The sequence below is a fragment of the Emydura macquarii genome, unplaced genomic scaffold, assembly GCF_026122565.2.
Source record: "Emydura macquarii macquarii isolate MOO-44397 ecotype Brisbane River unplaced genomic scaffold, CSIRO-AGI_Emac_v2 contig_719, whole genome shotgun sequence".
Lineage (NCBI taxonomy): Eukaryota > Metazoa > Chordata > Testudines > Chelidae > Emydura > Emydura macquarii.
This window is the reverse complement of record NW_027130856.1, coordinates 15,344,664-15,371,366: the sequence shown is the minus strand read 5'-3', so window position 1 is coordinate 15,371,366 and position 26,703 is coordinate 15,344,664. Positions and strand designations below refer to the sequence as shown.

At 39.5% G+C, this 26,703-nt stretch overlaps 1 protein-coding gene across 2 annotated transcripts in view; it reads right to left on the bottom strand.

The window, feature by feature from the left end:
* Positions 1–26,703, bottom strand: part of KMT2C (lysine methyltransferase 2C) — a 302,649-nt gene that overhangs the window by 178,646 nt on the left and 97,300 nt on the right. For both annotated transcript variants that reach the window (XM_067542734.1, XM_067542735.1), the window contains 3 exons: positions 24,494–24,700; positions 21,225–21,370; positions 19,591–19,700 (listed from right to left, as the gene is read on the bottom strand). In XM_067542734.1, the coding sequence (XP_067398835.1) occupies positions 19,591–19,700; positions 21,225–21,370; positions 24,494–24,700 (463 nt within the window). The remainder of the gene's footprint in view (positions 1–19,590; positions 19,701–21,224; positions 21,371–24,493; positions 24,701–26,703) is intronic.

Below are 26,703 nucleotides of genomic sequence, written 5' to 3'. Positions count from 1 at the left end.
TTTTGAAATAACATACAGTTTATAGTGTACTTTATCATCCAAGTGATCAGCAATTAAATCAATAAACTCAAAAATAAGTTAAATTTAATTCCCTTTTTAAACAAACAAACAAACAAAAAACCCCATTAAAATCTATTTCAGTCCTCTTCTTCTTAATTGTACATAATCGAAGATCTGTTTTGTTTTTTGCTAACCAAGACAATGTGTTCTGCCCCTTTCCTCCAAAAAAGATGCGTTTTAATACAGATTTCAATTTGGACACAAGACACTTACTTTTGCTACACAGATAAGGTGCAAGTGGAATCTATGTAAGTCCTATTGTACCGATAGAATATATCCAAGAATAGTAACAGGAATACATGGAGGCTAAAAATCTTGCCTAGGATAAGTGACTTTTTTATTTAGCTTGGTTTTGTTTTAATATAAGTGGATTTTCATAAATATTTAAATTTAAGTACTGTTTCAGTATAAAGACAAATATGAAAATATTTTACTGTACTTGAAAATCTGTGAATTATAAGGTAAATATGGATAGTTGAAAACTGATTTCAAGTTATTAAGCCCAAAAGTCTAACATTTTAAGATAGTTCTATCCAGATTTTTCCACTTCTAAATAGCTTTGGAACCTTTATTTATTTGAAATCCATTGCTTCATTACTGACAAATTATATTAAACAAATATTCACTTGGGGGAATTGTCAAGAGTACAAAACACATTGGAGAATCTAGTTTTCTCACATTTTATTGCTATCACCATTGGAGCGTGTATGTATTTGGGGGCACTGAGTGAGAACTGGATTTGGGTGTCTCTTCTTTAATCCCAATATTTAGTTTCAAAACTGTAATTCTCTTTCCCTACCTCACATACTGGCTCTGTTTCCCTGCTTGTAACCCCAGATCTGGCTTCTCCACTCTAGTGCAGGCTTTTCAAAGAATCTGCTACTGGCTCTCTGCTCCTCCCTTGTGCCAGTTCTGAACTCCTTCTGGTACAAAGCTCTCTCCTCTCCACTGGTGCTGCCTTTTTTTCTTTTTCTTTTTTTTTTTTTTGAGCCAGCAATCACAGGGCACTGGTCAGTTGGTTTGCAAATGGCATCAGGTAATAATGGACACCAGTACTCATGTCAAATGTACACTGTCACTCTCCCCCCTTCCCCACATAGCTTCTTTTCCTCTAAAGGTAGGAATATTTTAATCACTGTTCATATGACAAACATCAATTAATCCAGATTTTAAGCACAATTCTATGGGTTAATGTCAACACATAAAACATTCAATTGGACCTGCGAAAATCCAGTGTGTTGGGCCTTACCTGCAATAATGAAACAAAAAAACAATATTACCAGAACTGTGTTAACAGCAATTATGTTGATGCACAAAGATGCTCTGGCGTAAGTACCATTCGAATTTAAGATGGGATGGCCATTTTGAAAAATTAGGGAGGTGAGTTTTGACTGAATTAACGTAGTGTGGTTGATAGCATTTAACAAGCTGCATTTATAGCATACGAAAGATATCAGATCCAAGTTTCTGGCTCTGCAGCGGATGACCTGGCTTTAGGTGGCCAAAGTAATAACATAACTGGTGCAAGCAAAATAAAGCAATTCTCCTGCTTATATTCAAAATATTCTGGGACAATCTAGTTTATGGAAGATCACATCATTATCCATGAAAATTATTTAAAACTGTAAATGGCACGACAATATCCTTACTCTGAAGTACAACAACGTGATTTCGCCAATCATCCTGAGTAGCAGGAGAATCATACCTATCCCTGGAAAAACTGGCAAATAATATATAGGGAATCCATGGAAAACTGAACTACCTAATACAGATTATTGAACTGGGTAAAAATGTTTACAATATGCTAGTAGTTGAATAGTGCTGCCTATTAAATTGACCAACATCTCATGAAGAAGCATGCATATGGCCTATATTTCATTCATCCTGCCCCATCATGTCAGATAAAGGGTTACAATTATGCTAATGGACAATAGAGTGTATAAGCAAAAAATGCTTCCCATCTGGAATAAAAATGAAAACAAATACAATTATAGAAAAATACCTAGTAAGACAGAAGTAGAAGCAAATTTCTAGCCTGTAAGCATGATATTTGGGGGAATCAATTATTTAGGAAAGTACCATATGGGAGCTCAGTGGTGCAATGGGATAACAGTGTAAAAGAGCATAACATGCCCAACAATCACATCAGAAGCGAAATCAGAAAGAGGAACATCACTGAATACATATTGTATGCCTTAAATAGTTGCTTAGGTCACAGAGAAAAATTTAGTTGACACTAAAAACAAAATAATTTCTAAGAGCTCTGCAATTCATTTGAAAAGATGAATCACCATGTAAACTAATCTACTACCACTACTGCTCAGAATACTTAGCAATTACACCACATTTTCCACATTCAAAGTACTTTATAAACATGGCCTAATTAATCCTAATCCGACTATTAAGGTTGGTATTATCCCCATTCCGCAAACGAGGAAATGAAGGCAAAAAGGTTAAGTGACTTGCTCACGACCATAGAGGAAGTACACGTCAGAGCTGGGACAAGGAGAAGTTACTCATCTTGTGCAGTGACTGGAGTTCTTTGAGATGTGTCTCATATGGGTGCACCTCTTCAGATGAGCATGAACCCCTGTGCCTTTGATCATAGATTTTTGGTAGCAGTACATATTCAGCCCATGCATGCACCCCACAAATCCTCATGCCCTGCTCTGAAGAAACAGAGGGCTGCATGAGTGAACCACCCTCACTCAGTTCCTTCTCTATTACGAAGTCCCACAAGGAAACTTCAAAGAAGAAGGAAAGGAGGGCACGCACAGGGGAACACATCTCAAAAAACTTCAGTTACTGAACAAGGTGAGTAACTTCTTTTTCTCTGAGAAGTGTCCCTATGGCGACTCTCAAGGGAACTCCCAAGCAGTATCCTCTTAAGGAAGAGGTGATTCCTAAGGTAACTTCCAGAGCACTATACCCATGAGGAGAGAGCTTCAAAACCGAGTTCAATACTGAAGACTGGAGAACTGTGCTGCCAACTGCAGCATCTGATTTAGAGACATGAACCAGAGCATATTGGCTGGAGAAAGTTTGCACAGAGGTCCAAGTTGCAGCTCTGCAGATTTCAGTAACTGGAACGTCCTTAAGTAACACCATAGACATAGACTGTGACCTTGTGGAATGAGCTGTCCCTCTAGAAGGAGGCTGAACATCAGCCAAGTCATAACAAGCAATAATAAACCCAGAAATCCATCTTGAGAGTCTCTGGGTGGAGACTGCAGATCCCTGGGATCTGTCTGCCACTGAAACAAAGAGTCTAGAAGACTTTCGGCACTGTTTGGTTCTGTCCAGACAGATGGCTAACACTCATCTGACATCCAAGGTATGGAAGGCAGCTACCTGTGTAGTATGATGCTGTTTTGGGAAAAATACTGGAAGATGAAGGGTCTGGTTAATATGAAAGTCAGAAGACAACCTAGCTAAAAACTTAGGCTGTGGCTGTAACAAGATATTTTCCTTGGAGAACATTGTAAATGGAGGGTCTGCCATCAAAGCTAACAGTTCCCTGACCCTCCAGGCAGAAGTGATGGCCATCAAGAAAGCTGTTTTAATTGATAAAGTAATGAACACATAGCTAGTGGCTCAAAAAGATACTTCATAAGGCAATTAAGGACAAGGTTTAAGTCTCACATTGGAGTAGGGTATCTAGTTTGTAGAAAAAGAGTCATCAGACCTCTTAGAAATCTTGAGTGTAGTAGGATAAGCAAAAACCGAAAAGCCTTCTAACAATAAATGAAAGGCTGATATGGCTGCCAAGTGAACCTGATAGAGCCACCGAAAGCCCTGTATTTTTTCAATCCCAACAGGTAGTCTAAAACAATGGAAAGAGAAGAGTGGGCAGAAGAAATTTGTGGATGAGTACATCTGAGGTGATAGCTCCTCCATTTTTGAAGGTAAGTCTCACACTCCTTTTTACTGCTTGCACTTGGGTTGAACAGGAAGTCTCTATCTCAGAGAACCAAGGAATCAAGGAACCATTTCTGGAGCCACAGAACTTCCAGAGTGGAGTGAAATGTCTGACTTGCATCCTGAGACAACAGATGGGAACTAATCGGAAGCCACCACAGTGGGTGAGAAGAAAGTTAGATGAGGTAAGGATATCAGATTTGTCTCAGCCAAGTTGATGCAATCAAAATGACCTCATCCTTGTCTTGACTGATCTCACTATGAACTTTCAAGAGCAATAGCATTGGTGGATATGCATAAAGGAGGTCCTTTGTCCATAAACTGAGGAAGGCATCCAGACTAACAAAATGTATTGCACTTTGCATTGGCTGTGGTGGCAAAAAGGTCCACTTCTGGAAACATTCAGGTTAGAAATATGCTGTTGAGGACTCATGAATCCAACTGCCACTCTTAACTCTGAGAGAAGTATCTGCTGAGTACTCTGTTGTCCCTAGTGCACTATATACTTGGAAGGTAAAAAACTGAGATAAGCATTTGGTTGGCTATGCACCAGGTCCAGAATTTTATTGCTTCGGCACAGAATGAAGGGGAGCGCACCTCATCCTGATAATTGATGTAGACCATGCGGGCCATGTTGTCTGTCATGCTCTTGATGGATTTGGCTTTGATCAACGGAAGAAAGTGGGAGCAAACGCTCCTGACTGCTCTCCGCCCCAGAATGTTGATATGCAGAAGACACTCTTGGGAAGAAATGGTGGATAGTATGTGGCTGAGAAGAGCTCCCCAGCCCCAAAGGATTGCATTTGATGTAATAAGGGTCAGAAGAGCTGGAAGAAGGGAACTCTTGCACAGACATTGGAGGGATTCTTCCACCTACTGAGTGAGTCTAGAACTCAATCAGGAATAGAGACCTATCTGTCAAGAGTATGTTTGTTTGGTATGAAAACTGTTCTGAGCCATCCCTAGAAACACTGGAGATGTAATCTGGCATATTGGGTTATGAAGATACAAGCTACCATATGACCTAATAGCTGCAGACAACGTCTCATCATAATTTGAGGATTTATCCAAATCCTTGCAAAAGGATTTTTTAGATTTGTGAACCTGTGCACAGATAGGTAAGCCTGGGCTGTTATGGCATCTAGAAAAGCTCCTGTAAAACATATCTGTTGAACAGGGAGTAAAAACAAACTTTGAGATTGAGCTGGACACCTAAACTGTGGAACAAAGACCTCATCATTTGTATTGTCAATAGGACCTCTTGATAAGATTGACCTGAGTAGCGAACCATCAAGATAAGGGAAGATGATTATCCCTAGTCGACATAGGTTGGTGGCTACGACTTCCATGACCTCTGAAAATATCCTTAGATCAGAAGACAGACTGAAAAGGAGCACACTGTACTAACAGTAGTCATGGTTGACTATAAAGTGAAGACACTTCTTGTGAGACATGAATCACAATATGAAAATAACGAGAGTCCTATGGCATCTTAAAGACAAATAAATGTATTTGGACATAAACTTTCGTGGGCAGAAACCCACTTCGTCCTGCCCACAAAAGCTTATGACCAAATAAATTTGTCATAAGGACTCTCGTTGTTTTGCAAAAACAGACTAACATGGCTACCCCTCTGGAACTCATCAATATGAAAATAGACATTTTGAAGGTTGAGAGGTGCAAGCCAATCTCCAATATCTATGCAGGGAATTATAAACTGCTAGAGTCACAATCCTGAATTTGTGCTATTTCATGTTATTGTTCAGACATCTAGACTCCAATACCAGTCTCCATCCCCTGTTCTTTTGTGAAACAGAAAGTACTTGGAATAGAACCCATTTTCCCTGTGTTGGACTGGAACTGGTTTTGTGGCCCCTAAACATTGAAGAGAGGCAATCTCCTGTTTCAGCAGCGGAGTGTGCAATGGGTCCCTGAACAGGGATAGGGAAGCAGGGAGGATGGGAGGGAGGTAAACCAGGTGGTGTAACCAGAAGTTATGGCTTCTAAAATCCATTTGTCAGATGTTATGCTCTCCCATGCAGGCTGAAATTGGAAGAGATAGTTTCCAAAGATGGGAAGGCGACTGGAATGTGAAGTAGCAAATCCCTATCAAGCAGGTGGTTCACACTCTTGACCAAGCCATCAAAATTGAAGTTTGCACAACGTGGATGGCTGGGATGAGGCAGCTGTGATAGTAGCTGGCTTCTTTTTATTTTCTTTCTTTTTTTTTCAAATATCTAGGCCTCTCAGCCTATGGCTTGGGTGACCTACAGAGGGTAGAAAAATGGGCTGGGTGAGATCTCTGCATAGTCAGAGGTCTGGTAAACTTTCGTTTATTTGCAGGACGTCACCTTAATTCAGTGGGTCACAGCTGAGGATACCAGATTCAGGACAAACTTCTGAGAAATGGGGCAGAACCACCTCAGTCTCGTGGTTATTCTTCTATAAGATATACCAAGCCAGCAACAAAAGTAAACTTTTGTCTCACAACAGTGGTTAACAAGAAGTCAAAAAAGCAGTCTCTTTAGATATCCCAGCCCTTGTTTCACCACCCAGATGTTAAACTTTAAGATGAGTGGTTATTTAAAACCAATTTTATCAAACAAATCCCAATAGATTAGCCATAGAGTCATACATAACTCAGATTTTACCCAATAATCATGCTACTGCCAATCCTTTAGTAGCTAATATTGAAAGGTTTATTCATAGGGAAGAGAGAGAATTAAAAAAGTCAAAGACTCACATACATACAATCATTGCAAAACTCTTAGATCAGATTGGAACAGTGATGAAATAAATTGCTAATTTGCAAAAAGTCTCAGGAAATTACCCAAACAGCGTGAGGGTCATCAGTCCTTGTTTAGAGCTTCTTTGTTAGAAATCCAGAGAAATGAAGCAGGAGATGAAGACCAAATGGAGATGTTCTCAGGGCCTTATATACCATCTTCCCATGTGGGTGGATGCTTTCAGTTTTAGCTTGTAGAATTTTACATGACAAAAATGGAGTGCAGGGTCACATGAGCAAGTCTCATGCCCTTCCATGCTTTGATGAGTCATAGGAGCAGCCATTCCCCATTATCTGACTAAAACGTCAGGAAGGCTCACCAGCTGAGGAGAGGATTCTTCTATGGTCTATCATGTGAGCCAAAGGTCCTTTAATGGGCCATTAACTTGCATAATCCATTCACAATGGCCTGTCTGGCTTCAATGTAGATTTTTACCTGGTGGGTGTTACTCAGGAATGCAGCATATATGCAGGATGCCAGTACATAGTCGATATCTATAATTTCACATTCAAAATCTATATTTCAGATACAAAATAATATATACAAATAAACAGGTTAATCATACTTAGCAAATCATAACTTTTCTATTGACACCTTTCATGATCTACTTTGCATGAGTTTTGTCACATTTGTATAACAGTGGTAGCAACAATGTTATACACGGCTATGTTTCAATCACACATCATCACAAAGGTGTATCGATCCTGAAGGATCTAACCATATCTTTCAAGTCCTTCAAGATATGAAGGGAGGTAACCATAAGTGCCAAAAACAATTTGTGGCCATCAAAAAGAAGGCCCTCAACAGGATTCTGTACTTCCCTAGCAAAGCCCAATAGCTGTAGCCAAGCCACTTGTCACATCATCATTGCAGTGGAAACGGACTGGACTGTGGTACTGGCTACATTCAAGGAGGCCTGCAACAATGTTCTTGCTAAAAGTGATCTTCCTGAATGATGGCTTTTAATTGCTCATGGTACTCTTCTGATAAACAGTCAATAAAAGTGTTAAATCTGTTATAATTCAGGTAGTCATATTTGGAAGTGAGTGCTTGATGATTCACTATCCTGAATTGTAATGTTGCAGAGGGGTAGCTCTTGGGTCCAAAAAAGATCAAGACACTTCTAGTCCTTATCATATGGGATAGCCTTGGTGTTGTGCTGCCTCCTACGTTTGTTTACTGCATCCACAACTAAGGAATTTGGTGTTGGATGTGTAACTAGAAATTCCAAATCCTTGGATGCGACACAGTACTTCTTTTCTGCATGTTTGCATGTAGGGATTGCCACGGTGGGTTTGACAGATTGTCTTCGCTGGCTCAAGAGAAGCCTCTTTAATTGGAAGTGCCACTTGTGTCAAAGCTGAGGTATGTAAAATGTCTAGAGGTCCTAAACTTCCCTGAGGAATTTGACATGTATTCAACAAATCACTTAATTGGGTCCTGATGGAAATCATCCACCATCAAGGGTTGGGGAGGCATTAAGCTTCATCAGGTGATGATGATGAGAAACTTGTATGAGGTGTCAGTCATCTCCTTGTCAGCCCTTGCCTTCTGCTCCTCAAAGGTCTCTTCTACTGGCCCTGGTCGGTGAGGAGGGAGTAAAGGCATGGAAGAATGGGACTGTCCATGTTCCCTGCAAGACGCTGGGAGCCCTTAGAAACTGTTGGTAATATAGGACCCAGGGATCCCAATCAGGCCACCGAGGAGGACCACATCCCAGCTGGTTGAAGGAGGAGGAAGTCTATCCTGCCTTCTTTCAGTATACAGAGGCGAGTAACGTCTCATTGAACAGAAAGCTGTGAGTATCAGCAAGAGTCCTCCTGGACATATTCTAAAACAGGTGATAATTGTTCTCCATGAACGATGGAAGTCAGAGAAGTAAAAGATCTCAAGGAAATATGAGTAGTAGGTGACCCAGCAGATCTTGGTACCAAGAGGTGTGCAGTATCAGGAAGCAGTGGAGAATCTGGTTCACTAGAGACAAAGAGATCTCTTAAGTACCAGAATGCTTGAGGTACAATAAGAATATTGGAGATCAGTGTTGCTACTGTGGTAGTTACCTGGTTACCCAGTTTCAAAGAATGGTACAGATTCAGATGTAGCAATCCAGGGCATCCAATTAGGTACTGAGGATACTCAAGAGTCTAATGACACTGATCTCCTGCTACTGTGGATGTGACCACTGGAAGCAGAGTAGGTTTTTGATACCTGGTCTTTTTTAGTAGAGGCATGAGACTTAAAAGTAGGCTTAAACATCTTTACACTAACAGAAGCACTTGGAGCCTCAATAGTATTCAGTTGAGGCCTGAGGTCTCAATTTTTCTTAGCAATACCCATCGACTCGGGGTGCAAAGCTCTCAGTACCATAGACACAGATCATCTCTCTAGAGGCTTTCAGTGACTGGGACCTTGAGGTGGCTTAGGTAGCTGCTGTCTTCTTCCTTATATCCCTTGGTGACCAAGACCCTCAGATAACCGGGGTATCAAAAGTCTTACCCCTTGAAGCTCTTGCTGACCTGGATCCAGAGAGAGATGGAGTATCAACAGTCTTACCCCTTGAAGCTCTGGGAGACTGAGATCCAGAGGCCTATGGGGCAGTATGTACAGGGGTTCTTGGAGCCGTGGTCTGAAACCAGTTTTAAAGCTTGCTCCCTCATGAGGAGATTTTTATGAGATCTGCTTTTAAATGAGGAGCAGGTCTTACACTATGAGAGAATAGGGTGTTCTCCAAACACTTCAGACACCAAGAACATCTGTCACTAACTGGGTTAGATTCCTGGCAGAAAAGACAATCCTTAAAGCCTGGGGATGTTGGCATGCCCCAGAAATAAATAGACTGCACAAATGGGAAAAACGAAGTAAAAAGTAACTATTTGCAATGATAACTAACCTATTAAATTCAATGGAAGCAGGCATGCTAGAGGCGCTGTCCTAGGCTGAAGGCAGCTGAGAAGGAACTGAGAATTGTTCTCCCGCCCAGCCCTATATATCCTCCAAGTGGGGCACAAGGATGCGTATGGCACATGTGCAGGATGAACAGACATTGCTACCAAAAATCTGCAATCATAGGCCCAGAGATGCATGCGCACCTGAAACGGAACACTCATATCCTGAAGAGAAGCACCCATAGGGACACTACTCAGAAAAGAACTAGGAGTTCCTGAGTCCCAGTCCAATGCATTTTCTGATGCTAGGCCAGACACTAAGTCACTCTGAACACTGATGAGTAAGGATGACCCTACTTGGGAAAAGTGTAACTTACAATAGGTGGAACATCTGATGTGTCCTTTTTAAAAATTAAAAATCAACAGTCCTTCCAGTTATGAAACAAGAAGAACAGGGACCCTTAGAACATTGAGAAACTCGGAGTTTGGTCATCTCAGCTGATTAGTTGTAAGTGAGCACTATGCAATTATCTGACCTGGTTGTTATTTGTTGTTGGTATTATGGTAGCTCCCAGATGTCGCAATGAGGGTCAGGGTCCCATTGTGGTAGATACAAATACATAGATAGATGCAGATAGATACATAGGTAATCACAGTCCCTGTCCTGAGGAGTACTTAATCTAAGGCTTTGTCTACATACAGTTTTTGGACTGATTTAACTAAAATCAGTAGAAAAAATGATTTAGCTAACGTGGTGCAACCCTCTAGTCTGGATGCAGTTATATCAGTATAATAAGCAATAGTAGCATAAACACCGGTATAAATGTATCCACACTAAAGGGTTGCACCAAATTAACTAAACCAGTTTTTTAATTGATTTAGTTAAATCAACACAAAAACATTAACTATGGACAAGGTTCAAGAAAACAAGAGCATCAAGGGTGAGAAGGATAAATTCAAATATAGACATTTATATACTATTTTAAAAAAATAAATGAAAAACATTTGAGCTGTACCAAACTTCCTCATAAGCTATCCCTTCTGGTAAGAATCACAGAAGAAGTGAGGCTTTAGCAGGGATATGAAGCAGGAAAAGGTAGTGGCTTTATACATCAATTCAGGAAGGCATGAAGACGGTTGTAAAAGCAATAGACAGGTGAGCAGACAAGGCTGCCATCACTGGTGGAGAGGATGAAGAGAGGATAGCACAGTAAACGACAAACTGGATAAACAGGGAGTGGCAGAGCTGTACATGTCCTCTGAGACCAACAAGATACAGTATTTTTGAATTTGAGACAGTGGAAAAAGGGGAGACAATGGATTGGGAGGACTCTTTCACACACCCCATTTATAGGACTTCCTACCTACTTGAATTTCAGGAGATAAAAACACATGCCCTCTTGATTTCCTCCGGTACCACTTTTCTTCAGCCTCTGTGCTCCAGATGAGCTCCCCTAGCTTTGTAGGCTGCTGTCTAAGTGCTATCAGAAGAGAAGGGTGGTTGGGAAAGTTATCACTACAGCAACTTCTTTATTGTGTGTGGTTTGCAAAGGCAGCAATTCAAATGCCATTAAGTTCTTCTAAGATCAACAAGAACAAAAAAGTGATGTTAAAAAATACACGCCCTTATTTCAATATAACTAACATACAACTCACAAAACCACTAACAAACACTATTTGCCTTTTTGGGCATACTGTGTGTCCCATTAACAGTATTAGCCTCCTAGTGTGTCTGCCCAATACTTCTCAAGACCTTGCCCAACATATTCCACTATAATTTTTGACATGTTACTTTAATCTAGAATGCAAGCTCCTCTGGATAGATTGTGTCCTTTTATTTACCTGTGAAATTCCATACACAACTACAGTATTATATAAAGAACTAGAAGAGGGGGAGTGGTCATACACAGGAGTGAAGTCTTTCCCTTTTCCAAAAGAAAGCAGAGGAGAATTGGCCATTTTTAATGGAAAAACTTGACAGCAATTCCTGACTGTGGTGACATTAGCCTGTATCTTTTTACTCTGTAACATGTCCTGATTTGAGCCATTTAATGCAAACAAGCAGCAATTTTTACTACTGCCTTAGAAGAACACAGGAAAACATACACCTGTAAATTAAACATGGAAATTACAAAGCTGTATTTAAAAATACCTGAAAACATTTAAAAATAATCTTTGTTAAAAACTCAGCAGCTGTAATCGCTGGAGGCCCCCAATTTAATTAAAATTAAAATTGGAAATGCACCCTGTATCAAGGTGCCAAGTATCAAGGCAGCATGATCAGGGCTGCAGTTAGGGATGCAAAAGACTGGAGCCGGAGGTACAGGCAAAAGCAGGATACTTCTCTCTCTCTTTTTTTAAAGCTCTGTATCTTTTTAAATAGTTTTGTTTGGTTTAGTTTAGTGCGTACAGTCATGTAATACTGTACTTGCATTTCTTACCTAAAAATTTCTTGCTATTCCCTGTGTCTCTGACTAAAGTCTGATCTTCCAGTCTTGTATCAAGTTGACAATGTGGCTACTTCTTTGCTTCATTAGTTCAGACTTAATTTTCATATAATGTATAGAGCATTTTAAGGAAATATTATTAGTGGTTTAGTCATATTTTGCATTCTATCAAATAACTGGTGCTGCTTTCCTTCAAGTCCTGAAATAAAATTGTGGGAAAATAGCTACATGAGAGAATATTAAAATTTATAGTGAAGAGAGAAACCGTTATGTCCACAGGGCACCAAGATCATTCTTTTAAGTTCAATATGGGGTGAACTCCAGAGATATACAATCCAGCTCTTACACCTCAAATGTCTTTTGAACAGGCTTTTGGCATAGAATCCAATTTTGCTTGTACATTTGGATCACCACATTTTTCTTAAGACTTTTTAACTTGAAGAGTGATCTTGAGAACTTTCTTTTGCTCAGGTGAGAAAGATGAGCAAAGGGGTAAAAAGACTCAGCTACACTACACATTAAGCACCAACACACATACATTACCACACATTTAATGATCTATTCAGTCATTTATCTGTCAGCTATGAAATAAAATAACTTGATCCATTATGTCCGTTAAGCCATGAAAAAACAAGACTTCACAGACATCATGGATATATCAATAATAATCAGAGGCAGAATGGAGACTGGGTAACAAAGTCAAAGTAACTAGCACAAAACTCGGCAAAAAAACAAAAACAAGAAATGAATTTGTCATATGTCTGAACAAATAAATTCTAATGCCTTCAAAACCAGTGAATCAAATGGGTGGATCAGAGAAGAGAAAATCTAAACAGAACACTTTGTGAAACATGCACAGACATAAAAAGCTCTAGACAGAGGTATGGACTACACTTAAAAGTTTTAACCAAGCAGAAAGCAAGGGCCAGGTGGAAATAGAAAATGAATTACACAAACATTTTGAAACAGGTCAGTAAAAATATGCTCACACAACCTGTATTAATGCAATCACAAGTTCAATGAAGCCAAATGGACATCTCAACTGGTAAACAAGAGTAATAAGAAACACTGTCAAATCCAGTTAAAAGACAATCAGAAACAACAGACAGCTCAAGCACTGAGAAACAATAATACAAATTTCAAATTAAAAAGACCCTCAAGGTAAGAAAACCTACAAGATGTTCTCAGCAAAGTAAAGAATGAAAAAAAATCTTGCTAACAAAAAACATTCTTTGCATGTCAGAACTAGTCTGCACAAGTAACATAAGGAATGGAAAACACACCTTCCCAGTTGGGCAAAGATGTTACTGCAGTAGACTACATCATAAACTCATGTAATGCCAGGGGAACTGCCAGGAAAAAAATAAGAGCAGATTTGATGTCCCGTTAAAGAAACAACCTACAAATTGTTTTATGGAAAATCATCTAAATAAACCTAACCACATACTTGCATCTGTATTGCCAGCAGCATTCAGAACGTTTACAGCATTAGAATATAAAAAACTACAGGAGCATAACACGAGAAAAAAGCAAAATCTAGAGAAAGCACAATATAACAGTTGTAAATACAAAAATATATCAAATGAACAGCTGCCAAACATATTAGATAATACTTTGCATTTATATAGAAGTATTTTGGAGAATTCCTGTATTATTGTATGTTTGTTATATAATAATATATTATTGCAGGTAGTATACACCTTTTCAGCTTGAGGGCCAAACATATTACTATCAATACTATAGGGCAAAGTCTCTGCCTTGCTCTTCCCTTTGCACAATGACAGTGAAAACCACCCACAGGTCTCCCTAGTGTGAGCACAGAGCTGACATAACCAGCTCCTACTTTTCCCTTCCTGAAGTCAGTAGTGTACAGGGATGTGCTGAAGGAGGGCAGAGGAAGTGGCTGCAGCACACTGTACTCCTGCTATAACCAACTGACACATGATACCCTGACAATCATAACCAGCTAGTACAACTCAGACTCGCCCCCACGCTACTCTAACCTGTGACTGGTGCAAAGAATCCGTGAACAAAACCACTTGGCGGTTCTCTCTGCTTCTTTTTTTCACCTCTTTGGGGCTAAGCTGGGTGGCCAAGTGAGGGAGGCAACCCATCTTTGCTCAACCATCTCTTAGACTCAGGCAGAGCCAGCTGAGCTCTCATTCTGCTCTCCCCAGGAATCTCACAACCTGGCAGGGAAGCAGTAGTTCTGGCTGCTCTGTTGTCTATCTCCTGTCCCCCCAGCAAAACAGCAGGCAGCCATGAGGGAGCAGCTCAATACCCATAGCAGAGCTGCTCTTGGGGCAGCTTGGGAAGTAGTGCTCCCTACCTCCTCCCAGAAGTGACCGTGTAAACCAAATGCTTCAGGTTAAAAGTCACAGAGCACAGCTGAGGAAAACATTTTCAGTTCTTAACCAAACACAAATCTTAATGCAGGGCCTCAGTTTAGAGCCTCAAGAGGCTTAGGGCCACATGATGGACACCACTGTATTTACTGGGGCTCCTTTCCCTATCTTCCCTCTGGGAAGGTATGCTGCTTAAGTACCCTGACTCCCAACGGTACAGGCCTCTGAGGGAGAAAAAAAGTTATTACGAATACATGTCAGAAACTTCTAAAATACGTTTTTCTACACATGAAGCCACACAAATTTAAGGTCCAACAGTCTCCTAGAGCTGGGTATTGGGTCAATGGACGCGGAAGTGATTCCTGGTTTTCAGATGGTATAATGCACTAAAATCTATCCCTAATAATTCATCAAATACAAGAACTTAAACCAATCATTGGTCTAAAATTGAATATTTCCCCATCCTGGCCCTTTCACCCTTTTAATTTTGGGATGGAATTTTTATATTTGTCATATGAAACATTTTTATGGCTGAGTTTGTTTTGGTTTTTTGTTTATTTCTGTTTTTTCCCCCTAATGGCAGCTGTCTGAATGCTGTTCGAGTTCAGTGTTAGAAATAGTCTTAGTGGAAATGACCTGATGGACAGAATACAGCTGAATTCCTAAAAGATGCATGATAAATACAATTTATCATGTGGCTATCATAGCCACACAACACACTCTAATTGCTAAACAGGACACCCTGCAAGCACTTGGAAGACACTCCTGCACCTGTCCTCTCCTACACCCAGATTATCTCAGCATAGGTCAACACCACAATTAGACACCTGTGGCTTGCCCATTCCAGGCTGTTTAATAAATGCAGTGTAGACACTCAGGCTCGGGCTGCAGCCCAAGCTCTGAGACCCACCCACCTTGCAGAGTCCCAGAGCATGGACGTCTACAAAGCAATTAAACAGCCCCACAGCCTGAGCCCGAGTCAGCCAGTACTGGCCAGCCACTGATGCCTAATTGTGGTGTAGACATACTCTCAAGTGCTTGAGTCTGACACCTTCTTTCCCCTTCTTCACATGGTGAGGCAATGCCCTGTAGCTGCTTAGTAGAAGAACTTGCAAGAATACCTTCACAGCATTTTTCAAACTCTGCTATTTGTTTGTTTGGGGTTTTTTTTTTTGGTAATCTTGTTCATCTATCATGCCCCCATGGCTCTCACGAGTGCCCTCTTCTACATCATAGCCTTTATCCACCTCCCTCTCCTTTTCCCACAATGGCTCCATTTCCCCATCCTTGTTACCTCACCCACTATAGTTTCCCACCAGTTCTAGATGCTCTTCTTTTTCTGTCCATCCTGATTTTCCCCCTCCCTCCCACCAGCACAAATCCAGAGCCCACATCTATACCCTCCTCCTCACCTCTGGTGACATTTGCCCCAATGTCCTCCCGCATTTCCATATCTGTCCCTGACACCATCTCCACCCCTTTAACTGGTGTCACCATGCCTAACCTCATGTCCATCCTCCCTCTCCTCTTCTCTTGCTATCTCTAAAAAGATCACAGGCATCCATGACCTCTTTATATCTTGGTCTCTCCAGCTCGTGGCTCTCACAGAGACCTAGATCCCTTCATCTAACACTGCTTCTGCCCCTGCATCTTATAGAGGCCTCTCCTCCCATGCTACCTGATCTAGATTTGACCACAGTGAGGGTGTTGGGCTTCACCTTTCCTATTTCTGCCACTTCCAACCCCTTCTACCTAACCTTTTCCACTCCTTCTCTTTAGAACAGCACTGCATCTGATTCTTCTCTTCCTCTCCATGCTGCGGTCACCTACCATCCACACAACTCTTCACCATCGGCCTTCCTCTCTGATTTCCACTCCTCTCCTTACAATCTCCCACACTTCTCCTCGGTGACTTCAACTTCTATGCTGATGATCCATTTGAACCTTAGCTGCATGTTTCCTCGCCCTCAGCACTTCATTCAACCTGCAGCCCTGGTTCAGTGCTACCACTCACCAAAAGGACTATTCATTTGACTTGATCTGCACCAAGCACTGATCTCTCTGAACTCTCTGTTGCTGAGTCTCCCTCTCCAACTATCACATGCTCTTCTTCATGCCCTGTCACTTGACTTTTCCGTGACTTCCAGTCCATCAGCACTGATCACTTCTTCTCTGCTCTTTGCCGTCTCCTCCCTGCCTTCCATGATATAGTTGTTCATTCTCTCCATGTTTCACTCTCTTCCACCTTTATCTCTTTTGCTTCTCTCCACCATTGCTAGGTCTGCTCTGCCAATCCCCAAATCTGGCTCACTCTAAACATCTGCTTCTGCTCTTGGACCGCAGAGCATCTGTCAGAAATCCCATGACCAGACTGACCTTCTCCACAGATATATTCTCTCCTCCTTCAGTTCTGACATCTTTCTAGCTAACCCACTCTAAACTACTACCATCTCTATGCTGACGATTTCACATCTACCTCTCTACTCCTCTCTCCTTTTGTCCAAACTAAAACCTCAACCTGGCTCTCTGATATCTCCTCATGAATGTCTAGCCATCAGCTGAAGCTAAAACAGAGCTTTTAATCTTTCCTTGTGGCCCTCCCTGCTATCCCCTTTCTTTATCACTGTGAACACCACCAACATCCTGCCTTCACTTGGTCCCATAACCTGGGGGTCATCTTCAACTCGGACCTCTCTCTAGCTGCAGGCTATGTCTAATGCTTTCTGCATAACATCTTTAAGATAAAGCTTTTCTTATCCATGCACCCAGCTAAAACTGTCATCCAGACTCTCATCTCACTGCTTGACTATGACAACATCCTTTTCTCTAGCTTGACAAGTGTAGTCTTGTCCCACTCATATTCATCCAGAATGCTGCTGCAAAGATCATCTTCCTAGCTGTCACTTTGACTATGTCACCTCTCTCTTTGCCTCCCTCCATTGGCTCCCCCTTCTCTACTGCAACAAACATAAGCTATCTGTCTTCACTTTCAAGGTTTTTCTCCACCTAACCCACCCTATTTATCATTTTTTATTCACCATTGAAATGTAGACTCCCACTCCTGATCAGCCCATGATGCCAGTCTCCATCGCCTAATAGTTAAATTTTCTAACAGCACCAACAAATTTTCCAACAAGCACCTCACACTTGGGAGGAACTCCCTGTAAACATCTGCAAAGCTACCTCATCCTCCTTCAAAACTCTCCTTTTCTGTGATGCACACAACTTGATAAATGGCTAGACTGTAGGTGTGTCAAGATCCCTGCCTATCATGCTAACCAATAGTCTCGTTGCTTTTCTGTACTCCCCAGTATATCTATAGCCATCTGTTGTCTCTTGTCTTATACTTAGATTCTAAGCTCTTTGTGGCAGGGACTATATTTTTGTTCTGTATTTGTACAGCACCTAACACAATGGAGTCCTAGGTGCTACTGAAATGAAAATAATAAAACAACATGAAATTTTATATGCATACACATACACACAAAAACCATATGGTCTTTTTTAATATGATGTATGCATGCCAGTGTACGTGGCCACGTATAATATGGTGATATTCCAGTTTGTCTCCCAAAGCTCGTAATTTCTTTTTCCTTTAATTTATATGAATCTCCATTCAATATACAGTGCAGAATATTTAAAAGTTTTCTTTTGTACATTTCATTCAAGGCCCACTCGCCTGTGACAAACTTATACATAAAACATTGTTGAATATTACAATAGTCAAGATGATATTTCCATTCTAAATGGAAATCTCCTTTAAAACACGGTTAGTTTACTGAAACCTTTCATGGCCAACAGTAACTTGAAGCCAATTTTACAGCAATTTTGTGTCTTATTTTTTTAAAAAGGAAATATTCAAAACGAAAAATCTAATTGTTTTTCAGTGTTCTGACTACAAAAAATGGCAAACTGGCAATACTATTGGCATAACATTTCTGTTATCAATACATTTAAATGTTTTAATGTCTCTAGCTAATTTAGGGCCCAGTTCTGCCACCTTTACTCACTTTGAGCAGTTTTACTCCGAGTAATCCTACTGAAAACAATGAAATTAGTCTCAGAAAAAGGTAAATATTAGACCCTTAAAAGTTGACTTGCACATTCAAGGGTGAGAAAAACTGCTAAACAGAGAGCCTTTGTCACTCACGCCCACTAGGAAGCACTTAACTGATAGTTTATGGAAAATGTAATTATTTTAATATAAGAAATGAAAACTTTTCAACATATTATTTAAAAATAAAGATAAATAAATTCTAGATATCAATGTTAGTCTTTGAAATAGCAGTAATTTTGCCAATTAGCTTGCACTATTAAGCTGATTTATGTAATGACAAACTAGGTCTCGTTTAGTTAGAGTAATAAATAGCAAATGATTAAAATAATTTACTGGAAATGAATCAATACTACAAAAAAAGATGACTGCATGTGGCAGAGACAATGCGGACTGGATCTCTTTGGCATTTGGAAATATAGTTTGAAATGTCTATTTTCAGTCAAGTAGGCAGCACCTTCTTTCTGTCACCAAGCCAAGGAAGTGTCATTACAAGGAGTCTGCCTTTTTTAAAGGCAACTGTGGTTATTTTCATATAATTTCTTCTTTAAATGAGAACAAACAAACAAACAAACACATTTTTCCTAATACTTAAAATAGCAGTATTTCCTTGCACTCACATTACTTTTGCTATTACTACACTTTTTTTGGGGGGGTGGGGTGGGGTTGTTTTTTTTTTTTTTAAGAAAAAGTGTATTTGGGTATACCAACACCATATTAACTACACTCTGATTACATAAACTTGTGAGGCTAGGATAAATGTTAGTTTTAATGAAGAAGGCATTTGCTAATTTGAACACATCTATTTTTTGCCTGCCACGCCCTTGCCAGCTTCTAATAATCACGGGACTGATTCTGCTATGCAAATTCAAGTTGAGTAGTACTTGATACTCCACCAGTTTTCCCATTGAAATCAACTATAGATTACAATCTGACTACTTGCAGAGCAAAGCACTACTGTGAATGTGAATGCAGGAGGCAGAACAAAGCTCTGGGAGTTGATATTTTCAGTAAGTGACATTTTGTACTCTTATTTGAAGATTTTTTTTTTATTATTATACAGGCTTGGGAGAGTGTTCTTTTCTTTCTACTCACTTCTGTGCTCCCTGAGACGACAGCTTTGTCCACGTTCGCTGATAGCTGCTCTTCAGTCTGGCATACTCCCAATGACCACTCTGCACAGCGGTGATGAGCCCAGCAATGACCTGATGCATTATCGTTGAGAAAGAATTGCACAATTTTACAACTTTGCCACGTATTGGCTGAGTTAGCGTTAAAAGAAAAACCTTAAAAAAGAAAAAATCGGCTCTGATTCTGCAATCCTTTCAACAGAATGCAAAGTTTAACTTCATTGGTAAGTGCTTGCAGAATCAGGACAATAGTCTTTTACTAAAACAACAGGAGGAGGAGGAGGAGAGATAGGGGAATCAACAAGTTCTCTACATACTGCAGTTTTTCTTATATACAAAAAGAACAGATGTTTTCACACACATTTTTAGAACTTTCAGCTTCTAGCTTTTGTACCCCCAAAATACAAAAACACACCTGTGACATGTCTGTGTGTACATATACACTCAAAGTTAAATAAGTGAGGGGCAAACTAAAGTTAACTATTTATCTGTATATCTATCCTTAGCTTGTGAACTCCTTGGGACAGGGCCTTTTGTCTGTTAGGAAAGCACCCAGCACATTGTGAGTTCTACCATAAACAAATAATTTTTAAAAGGTCACAATATGGCATGCACAGGATTAATACATAAATTACTTTGTAAAAACATTGAGATTACAATAGTGGACTGTCATTATATAGAGAGAGTCACAAATAAGAGCCTGCTGTACTGTACTGTACTGATATTAGGAAACCTAGACTACAAAAATAGAGCTTCTAGGACTCAAAGTTCATGTTAAAATGGCTTTCAGTTCAGCTGCTAATATTTTTCATCTCAGCTGAAGGTATATCTAAGACTCAAGGTACTGTATGTACATCTTGAAATTTGATATTGTGCATATATACTATATATTGCAACTGTTTTTCAGTATCATGAAAAAGGGCTGAAAGTAATTGGAAATAAGTAATTGTAAGCATTTTCCAATAGTATAGTGATGACTTGAAAGAATTAAAATGTATCCAACATCATGACCCCCGACTCCAATTTTCATTTAAAAGAGGTTTCTTTGCAATCAAATTTTGAACCAATTTTCAGAGAATTCTGAAAAAATGACACTACTACTAAGGTCAATACAGAGATACTATTTACAGAACAAGTTCTGAGTTCTTACAGTTTCTTCTTTTGGGGGATAAGCATATGGTGTAAATTACTGTTAGGGCAACATTTGAACTGAGATGCTCTGAGAAAATAGCCCAAAGCTACTTGATTTTTCTGACAGACACCTGAATTAAACATTTAAATTTAAAATGTATATTACAATCTTCGGACCTGATCCTGAAAGCCCTTCCTCACATGACTAATTGTTATTTGTTCAGGTAGCCCCAACGAAGCCATGTGAGGAGGCGGCTTTGTAGGACTGGGCACTTAGGAGTTATATAAAACGACAATTTAAACTATGAAGTATTATCTCTATTTCTTTCTCCTTTGCTCCTCACTTCCTCCAGAGAGGCAATCATTATACTGAACTAAAGAATTATTTAAACAAAAGTTTAGTTAGAATGCCAGTTACAACATTATGAATATGTACCACACACTATTAACAGCTGAGTGTATACCTACCTGTTGGCTCAAATAAGGCTTGGACATCAATGTCATCTGGTAAGCCAACTAAACTGAGTTCATCCCAGAATTTGACAACCTGATCATCAGAAGTAGTTTGGGTGCTTACACTTGTACACGATGCTATACTCTGTCGAGATATCTCTCTGTACAGAAGGAGAGAAAAAATGTGGCTAGGTAACTCTGCAATCAAAACAACCTCAGTGTATTACTCAATTAGCTATGTGTTTTTGAAATGATCTAAAAACCAGAATGCAGCAAATGAGTTTTCCCTAAGTGTGATAAAATACACATCAAAGAAAGGTAGGGAAAACTAGCCCAGTTTCTTGCATTTTGACACAGTATCCATATCAGCAGGAGATAATGAAGAACAATGCTTTCAGTTAAAAGTCATATGCACTAGAAAAAATGATTGTGTTTAATGGCCATGAGTCCAGCCTGACCGTCTCATTGTTCAGGACACACATACTAAAATTTTTCAAAGTGTATTTTTTTGCTTAACTTGCTTCATCTCCAGAAGTGGATTGTTAGGTAAGTACAGGCAGACATAGTTCCAAGCAAAGAAGGGATATTTCTCTGGGGAAATGAGAAAACCTGGAACAAAGAGCGGGAGGTGGTATAAGCAGAGGGTGTCAGCTGCAGCTTTCTTATGGTCTCCTCTTTGCAACCTCGACAGCTGGTCCATGGTATAGCATTGACAATATTCTCAAAGGAGACTCTGCCCTACCAGCTAGAGGTAAGCACAGCTAGTGTGTATGGGGGAAGGGTGAAAAAAGCAAGAACAGAGAAGGTAGATGGCAGCAGATGTCTTTTGTCCCACACAACCAAAATTCACAAAATAGCGAAGTGTAAGAGAAAGAGGGGAGAAAAGGAGAATTTAATTATACAAAGAGCACTAGCTATGATGAAACAGAAGCAACTATTAAACCTATTACAAATAAACACAAACAGCAACTCAGTATACTATTTGAGCACAGGGAATCATGTCTTTCTGACTTTTTAACCCAACCTACCAAACGTTATCGACTAATTATCAGACTCAGTAACCCATTAACCAGAGAAACCCGACTCCCTCCTCCCCATTTTAAAAAAGTTTCTGCCTTGGATTTCTAATACACTGCATTAAGCCTTAGTGAGATGTCTAGTCCCCTCAGCTACAGAAGTGGCTGGCAGGGAGGAAGGTGCTGACATTTCTACTAGTGTACTCTCAATCTTTTATTGGTTCCTTCTTCATTAGCATGCACCTCTGTTGCTGTTTATAGGTATCCACAGCAGCAGCATGAAACTGCAATAGTTCTTGACAGTTTCATGCTGCTCATACCCGTCTGAAAAAAAAAACAGTGAACCTAACCAAATTGGTGTTAATTTTACGTTGCTGCTTGGTAAAGCTTTGAGCTACAGTAGGCAACAGAGTTGTGTGTAGACTCAGGAATAAAAAATTACTTATTTTAACGTTTGATTCACTTTGAAAGTTACCTTCAGAAACATAAGGGCAAAGGGGGGGGATGTAAGTTAAAGGTTAAATTGTGCAAAAATTGATGGCTAAGACCCCTTCACATCTGCCAAGAAAAGCATCTCTCTCTTTATGGGTGAGTGAATGAAGTTTTCAAGCCTTGGGCCCTAAGTTATATCCTAATGCCTTATGTCAGGACAAAAAAAAAGTCCAACATCAGAAATTAAAACCTTCAAGACTAGCACCTACTGTACTACTATGAACAAAATAGTCCCCTTAAGTACTGAAGTATTAAATTAACCCGTTCTACTCAAAAAGGGTAAGTATCCTTAGGTGCAGCTAAGCCGGATATTATTAACATAGGCTCCTGTTACTGCGTTACTATCACATGGTATTTTGAATCAATCTAAAAATAATCACGCATTCATATCAGATTATATAATATGGAAATCTGAGCTCCTGTTTTTTTATTTGTGTTCACAGTTCCTTAATATCAAATGGACAAAATCACTGTCAGCTTTATATAGAGATTCAGCACTAATGCTTAATTAACGGTTACTAAATTAAAATTTATCGAAACTGAATAAACCTAATCTGAATTTAAATTTAAATATCTACAGTACTTATAATGCTTTTATAAAACTTTTAACGCTATGAATGCCTTGATAATCCAGGACTCCTTAAAATGTTCCACCTTAAATCCTTTTAAAAGGCTGCCTCTCTTTGTTATTGTTTCATTTCCTACTTCACTTCTTCATTGTACTGGCAGCAGTCCAAAGCTAGCAACCAATCAGAAAACTCCAACACAACAATGCTTTAGTACTTAAACTTGGATTTCAGCCAGCACAGCACTTGGGGATGATTACATCATCACCCTCAAGGGACAGAGCTGGTTAGCTGTTCCAAGCTAAATTAATTTTGCACTTTCCCATAGGCTACAAAAACCTCTGCTAATCAGCCAGCACAACTGAATCCACATATTAGCAAGACAACTCTGAAATGAGAACACATCTAACCATGGTGACGGCAAAAACCCAGAATTACACAATCCAAATGTATATTAAGAAAAAATCTATTCCATTATGCAATTATAAAAAAAATTTGCATTTCCAGTTATGGATGTATTTTAAACTTTATTTCCATAAATATATTCAATAACCTTTCAACATGGACCATGTGTATGTGTGAATGTAATTTCTCAGAAATAGCTATTAAAAATGCTATATTGCAAAAGGGAGCTGGGATACTACTATACTTCAGTGGATTAAAACAGAACATTGACACACACAAATGGCAAACGGAGTTCTGATTATAGCAGAAAATACTGTATTCACATAGCATGTTGCTTTTTACAGTTGCGAGAATTAATTTTTTGAAGGGGCCAGGGAAGAAAGATTACAAGATGATACACAGAAATTTCTTGCCTCTCCAATGTACACAAACTTACAACAGTTTAGAAATCAACTGGTTTATGCATAACTCCTCTTCTGTTCTTTTGCATGCTCTCTCTAAGATCTATTTCAAGAGTACAAATACACAAACTTAAAAGTCTGTCTGTTTTACTTTTGTACTCTCCATAAAAGACCACGTTCTCCCTGATAGGGAAAAAGAATAGTAAAAGAAAGAAGCGCTGTTTGCAATTTTTCAGACACAGATTAATAATATTTAGCATCAAATAGTTTTAAAATAATTTCAGTTTTTCAAATTAGTCACTTCTCACTCCACATTGTTTGCATATATGCTTTCTGGACTCTCTACCATAGATCAACAACATAACAAAATCATGACAGAAGTTTTTATGATGAAACAAACTTACTTCTTCTGTCCTCTCCGTTTGCGCTGCACTGAGTTTTGCCTTGGAGTTCTCTCACAAGCTCCATCGCTGCTGTCATTGGTTTCACTCTTACTTAAAGGCTGGTTCTTCCATGGGGTGATAAACGCTAGCGTTGGACTGAATTGTTTTAATTCTCCTTGTCCTAATGAGCTTCGTTCACCACAGTAACAAAAGGCGCAGAGTTGTTCGCTGCAAAGCAGAGGAAACTTTTTTAAACCAGGGTAATCTGGGGAAATCTCCTATTAATTGTCATCATGTTTTGTGTCAATTTGTTTTTTTCAAACATAATGCAAAGTACAATAAATAAAATATAAACAAATAAAATATATCTTTAAATGAATTTGCAATTTAACTATTAAATATATTATTCTAATTATTTAAAGTTATGCAACAGTAGTTGTGTTTTTCTTCTACAGTCAGCTAAAAATTTGGAAAACACCCAAATTAATAAAGGCTTTTTTATTTTTTCTGTGCTTAAAAAGTCTTTAGCCTATAAAGGGAAAAAAACGCTCACATGCACTACTGTGTCCAGAAGGTGGGTGCAAATCTAAATGGTGATGGTGGAAAGAAGGGGGGGTGGGAGGGATACGGGAGGAGGGGAAAGAGATTAACTACCTCACCAAAATCCCATATCCACCAAACAGGTAATAATGGAAAATTCACACTACTGACACTATATATACACACACTGTGTGTGTGTGTATATATACACATTAATACACATGCAACACAGAGTATGTACACCACAGAACCATGTGCATACAATACAAAAACATGTATCTATTGTATATAAAACTTTATGCACGCGCACACGAGCACACATACACACTGTAAAAATTAACCGGAAGATCAGAATAATGGAGCAGTCACAGCAATGTCTACATAATGGCACATTATGTCTACATATCATCTACAAATACATATATCCATTCAACACAAACAGTGTAAAAAACACAGCAGCCCAAACTTGCACTTGAGGAAATTTACATGTATATAGTATTGTGATCTGTTAAGTAAGTTATCCTTGTACCATTTGCAATTTTATATTAACACTCAAAACATAATGAGAGCTCTGGCAGCACTCCTTGTGTCACATCATATGGAGGTTACTGCACAATATTTCTAAAATAAACACATTCACAAACCTAAAATGTGAACTTTTACAATTTACCTAAAAGCTGTTTAAAGAGAAAAATAATTTAACACATTTTTACACCTAAGTGACCAACTTTGTTTTATTTGTATTTATGTCCTGTGATCCCAAAAATGTGCCTAAGGGAATCTGGCACTTGGGTGGAGGGCTGGTTTGGAAAGAGCTCCATTTAAATAGAATTTAAGCACATCTCTGAGGTGGCATATTTGGACTTTGGGAGCAGTAAGCTGAAAATAAGAAGTCCCCTGGAGGTCCAATTACAGTACAATGTTCACTATGACTTGGAAAAAATAATAGATTGTCTGCACTGCTCGTCAAGGGCTGGTCTACACTGCAAAGTTAGGTCGGCTTAACTACAATGCTCAGGGCTGCAAAATATTGCACACCCTGTGCGATGTAATTAATTCAACATGTAGACATAGGCTGATAGAAGAATTATTCTGTCGACCTAGTTACTGGCTCTTGGAGAGGTGGATTTACTACACCAATGGACAAACCCCTTCTGTTGCTTTAATAAGCGTCTACATTACAGCGCTGCACCATTTCTAGTGTAGCCATATGCAAGGTCAGGTACAAGCAGCAGCAATAGCAGAATGAAGAAAGGAGAATTAAAAACGGAAAAGTTGCAGCCTGAAACAGAGGATTATGACAATCCAGTACAGCCACTTAACCTTGACTTAATGCAATCTGAGATTGGACAAAATCTTGGCCTTACAATACAAGGCCACTGGAAAAGGGAAAATGCGGAAGAGGACTGGGTGCAGAGAAGGTCCCTCACATACCCTGCTAGCACACAGCTGGCTGTCTCCTATGGAAAGGCCATATCAGGAGGACATGGTTTTCTGGAGCACTTCTTAACAGTGGCCCAAGGAGGAGCAACCTGCGGCCAATCGTGTCATGTATGTGGCAGACTACACCCTTTTGGGGTCATGTTGCTTCAACGGGAGCCTTTGTTGGGTCCCCCTCCTCACAGTGAAGAGAGTGCTAGAGAAGACCTCATCCTGCTGCTTTGGGAAAGAACCTTTGTGTATATTTAGGC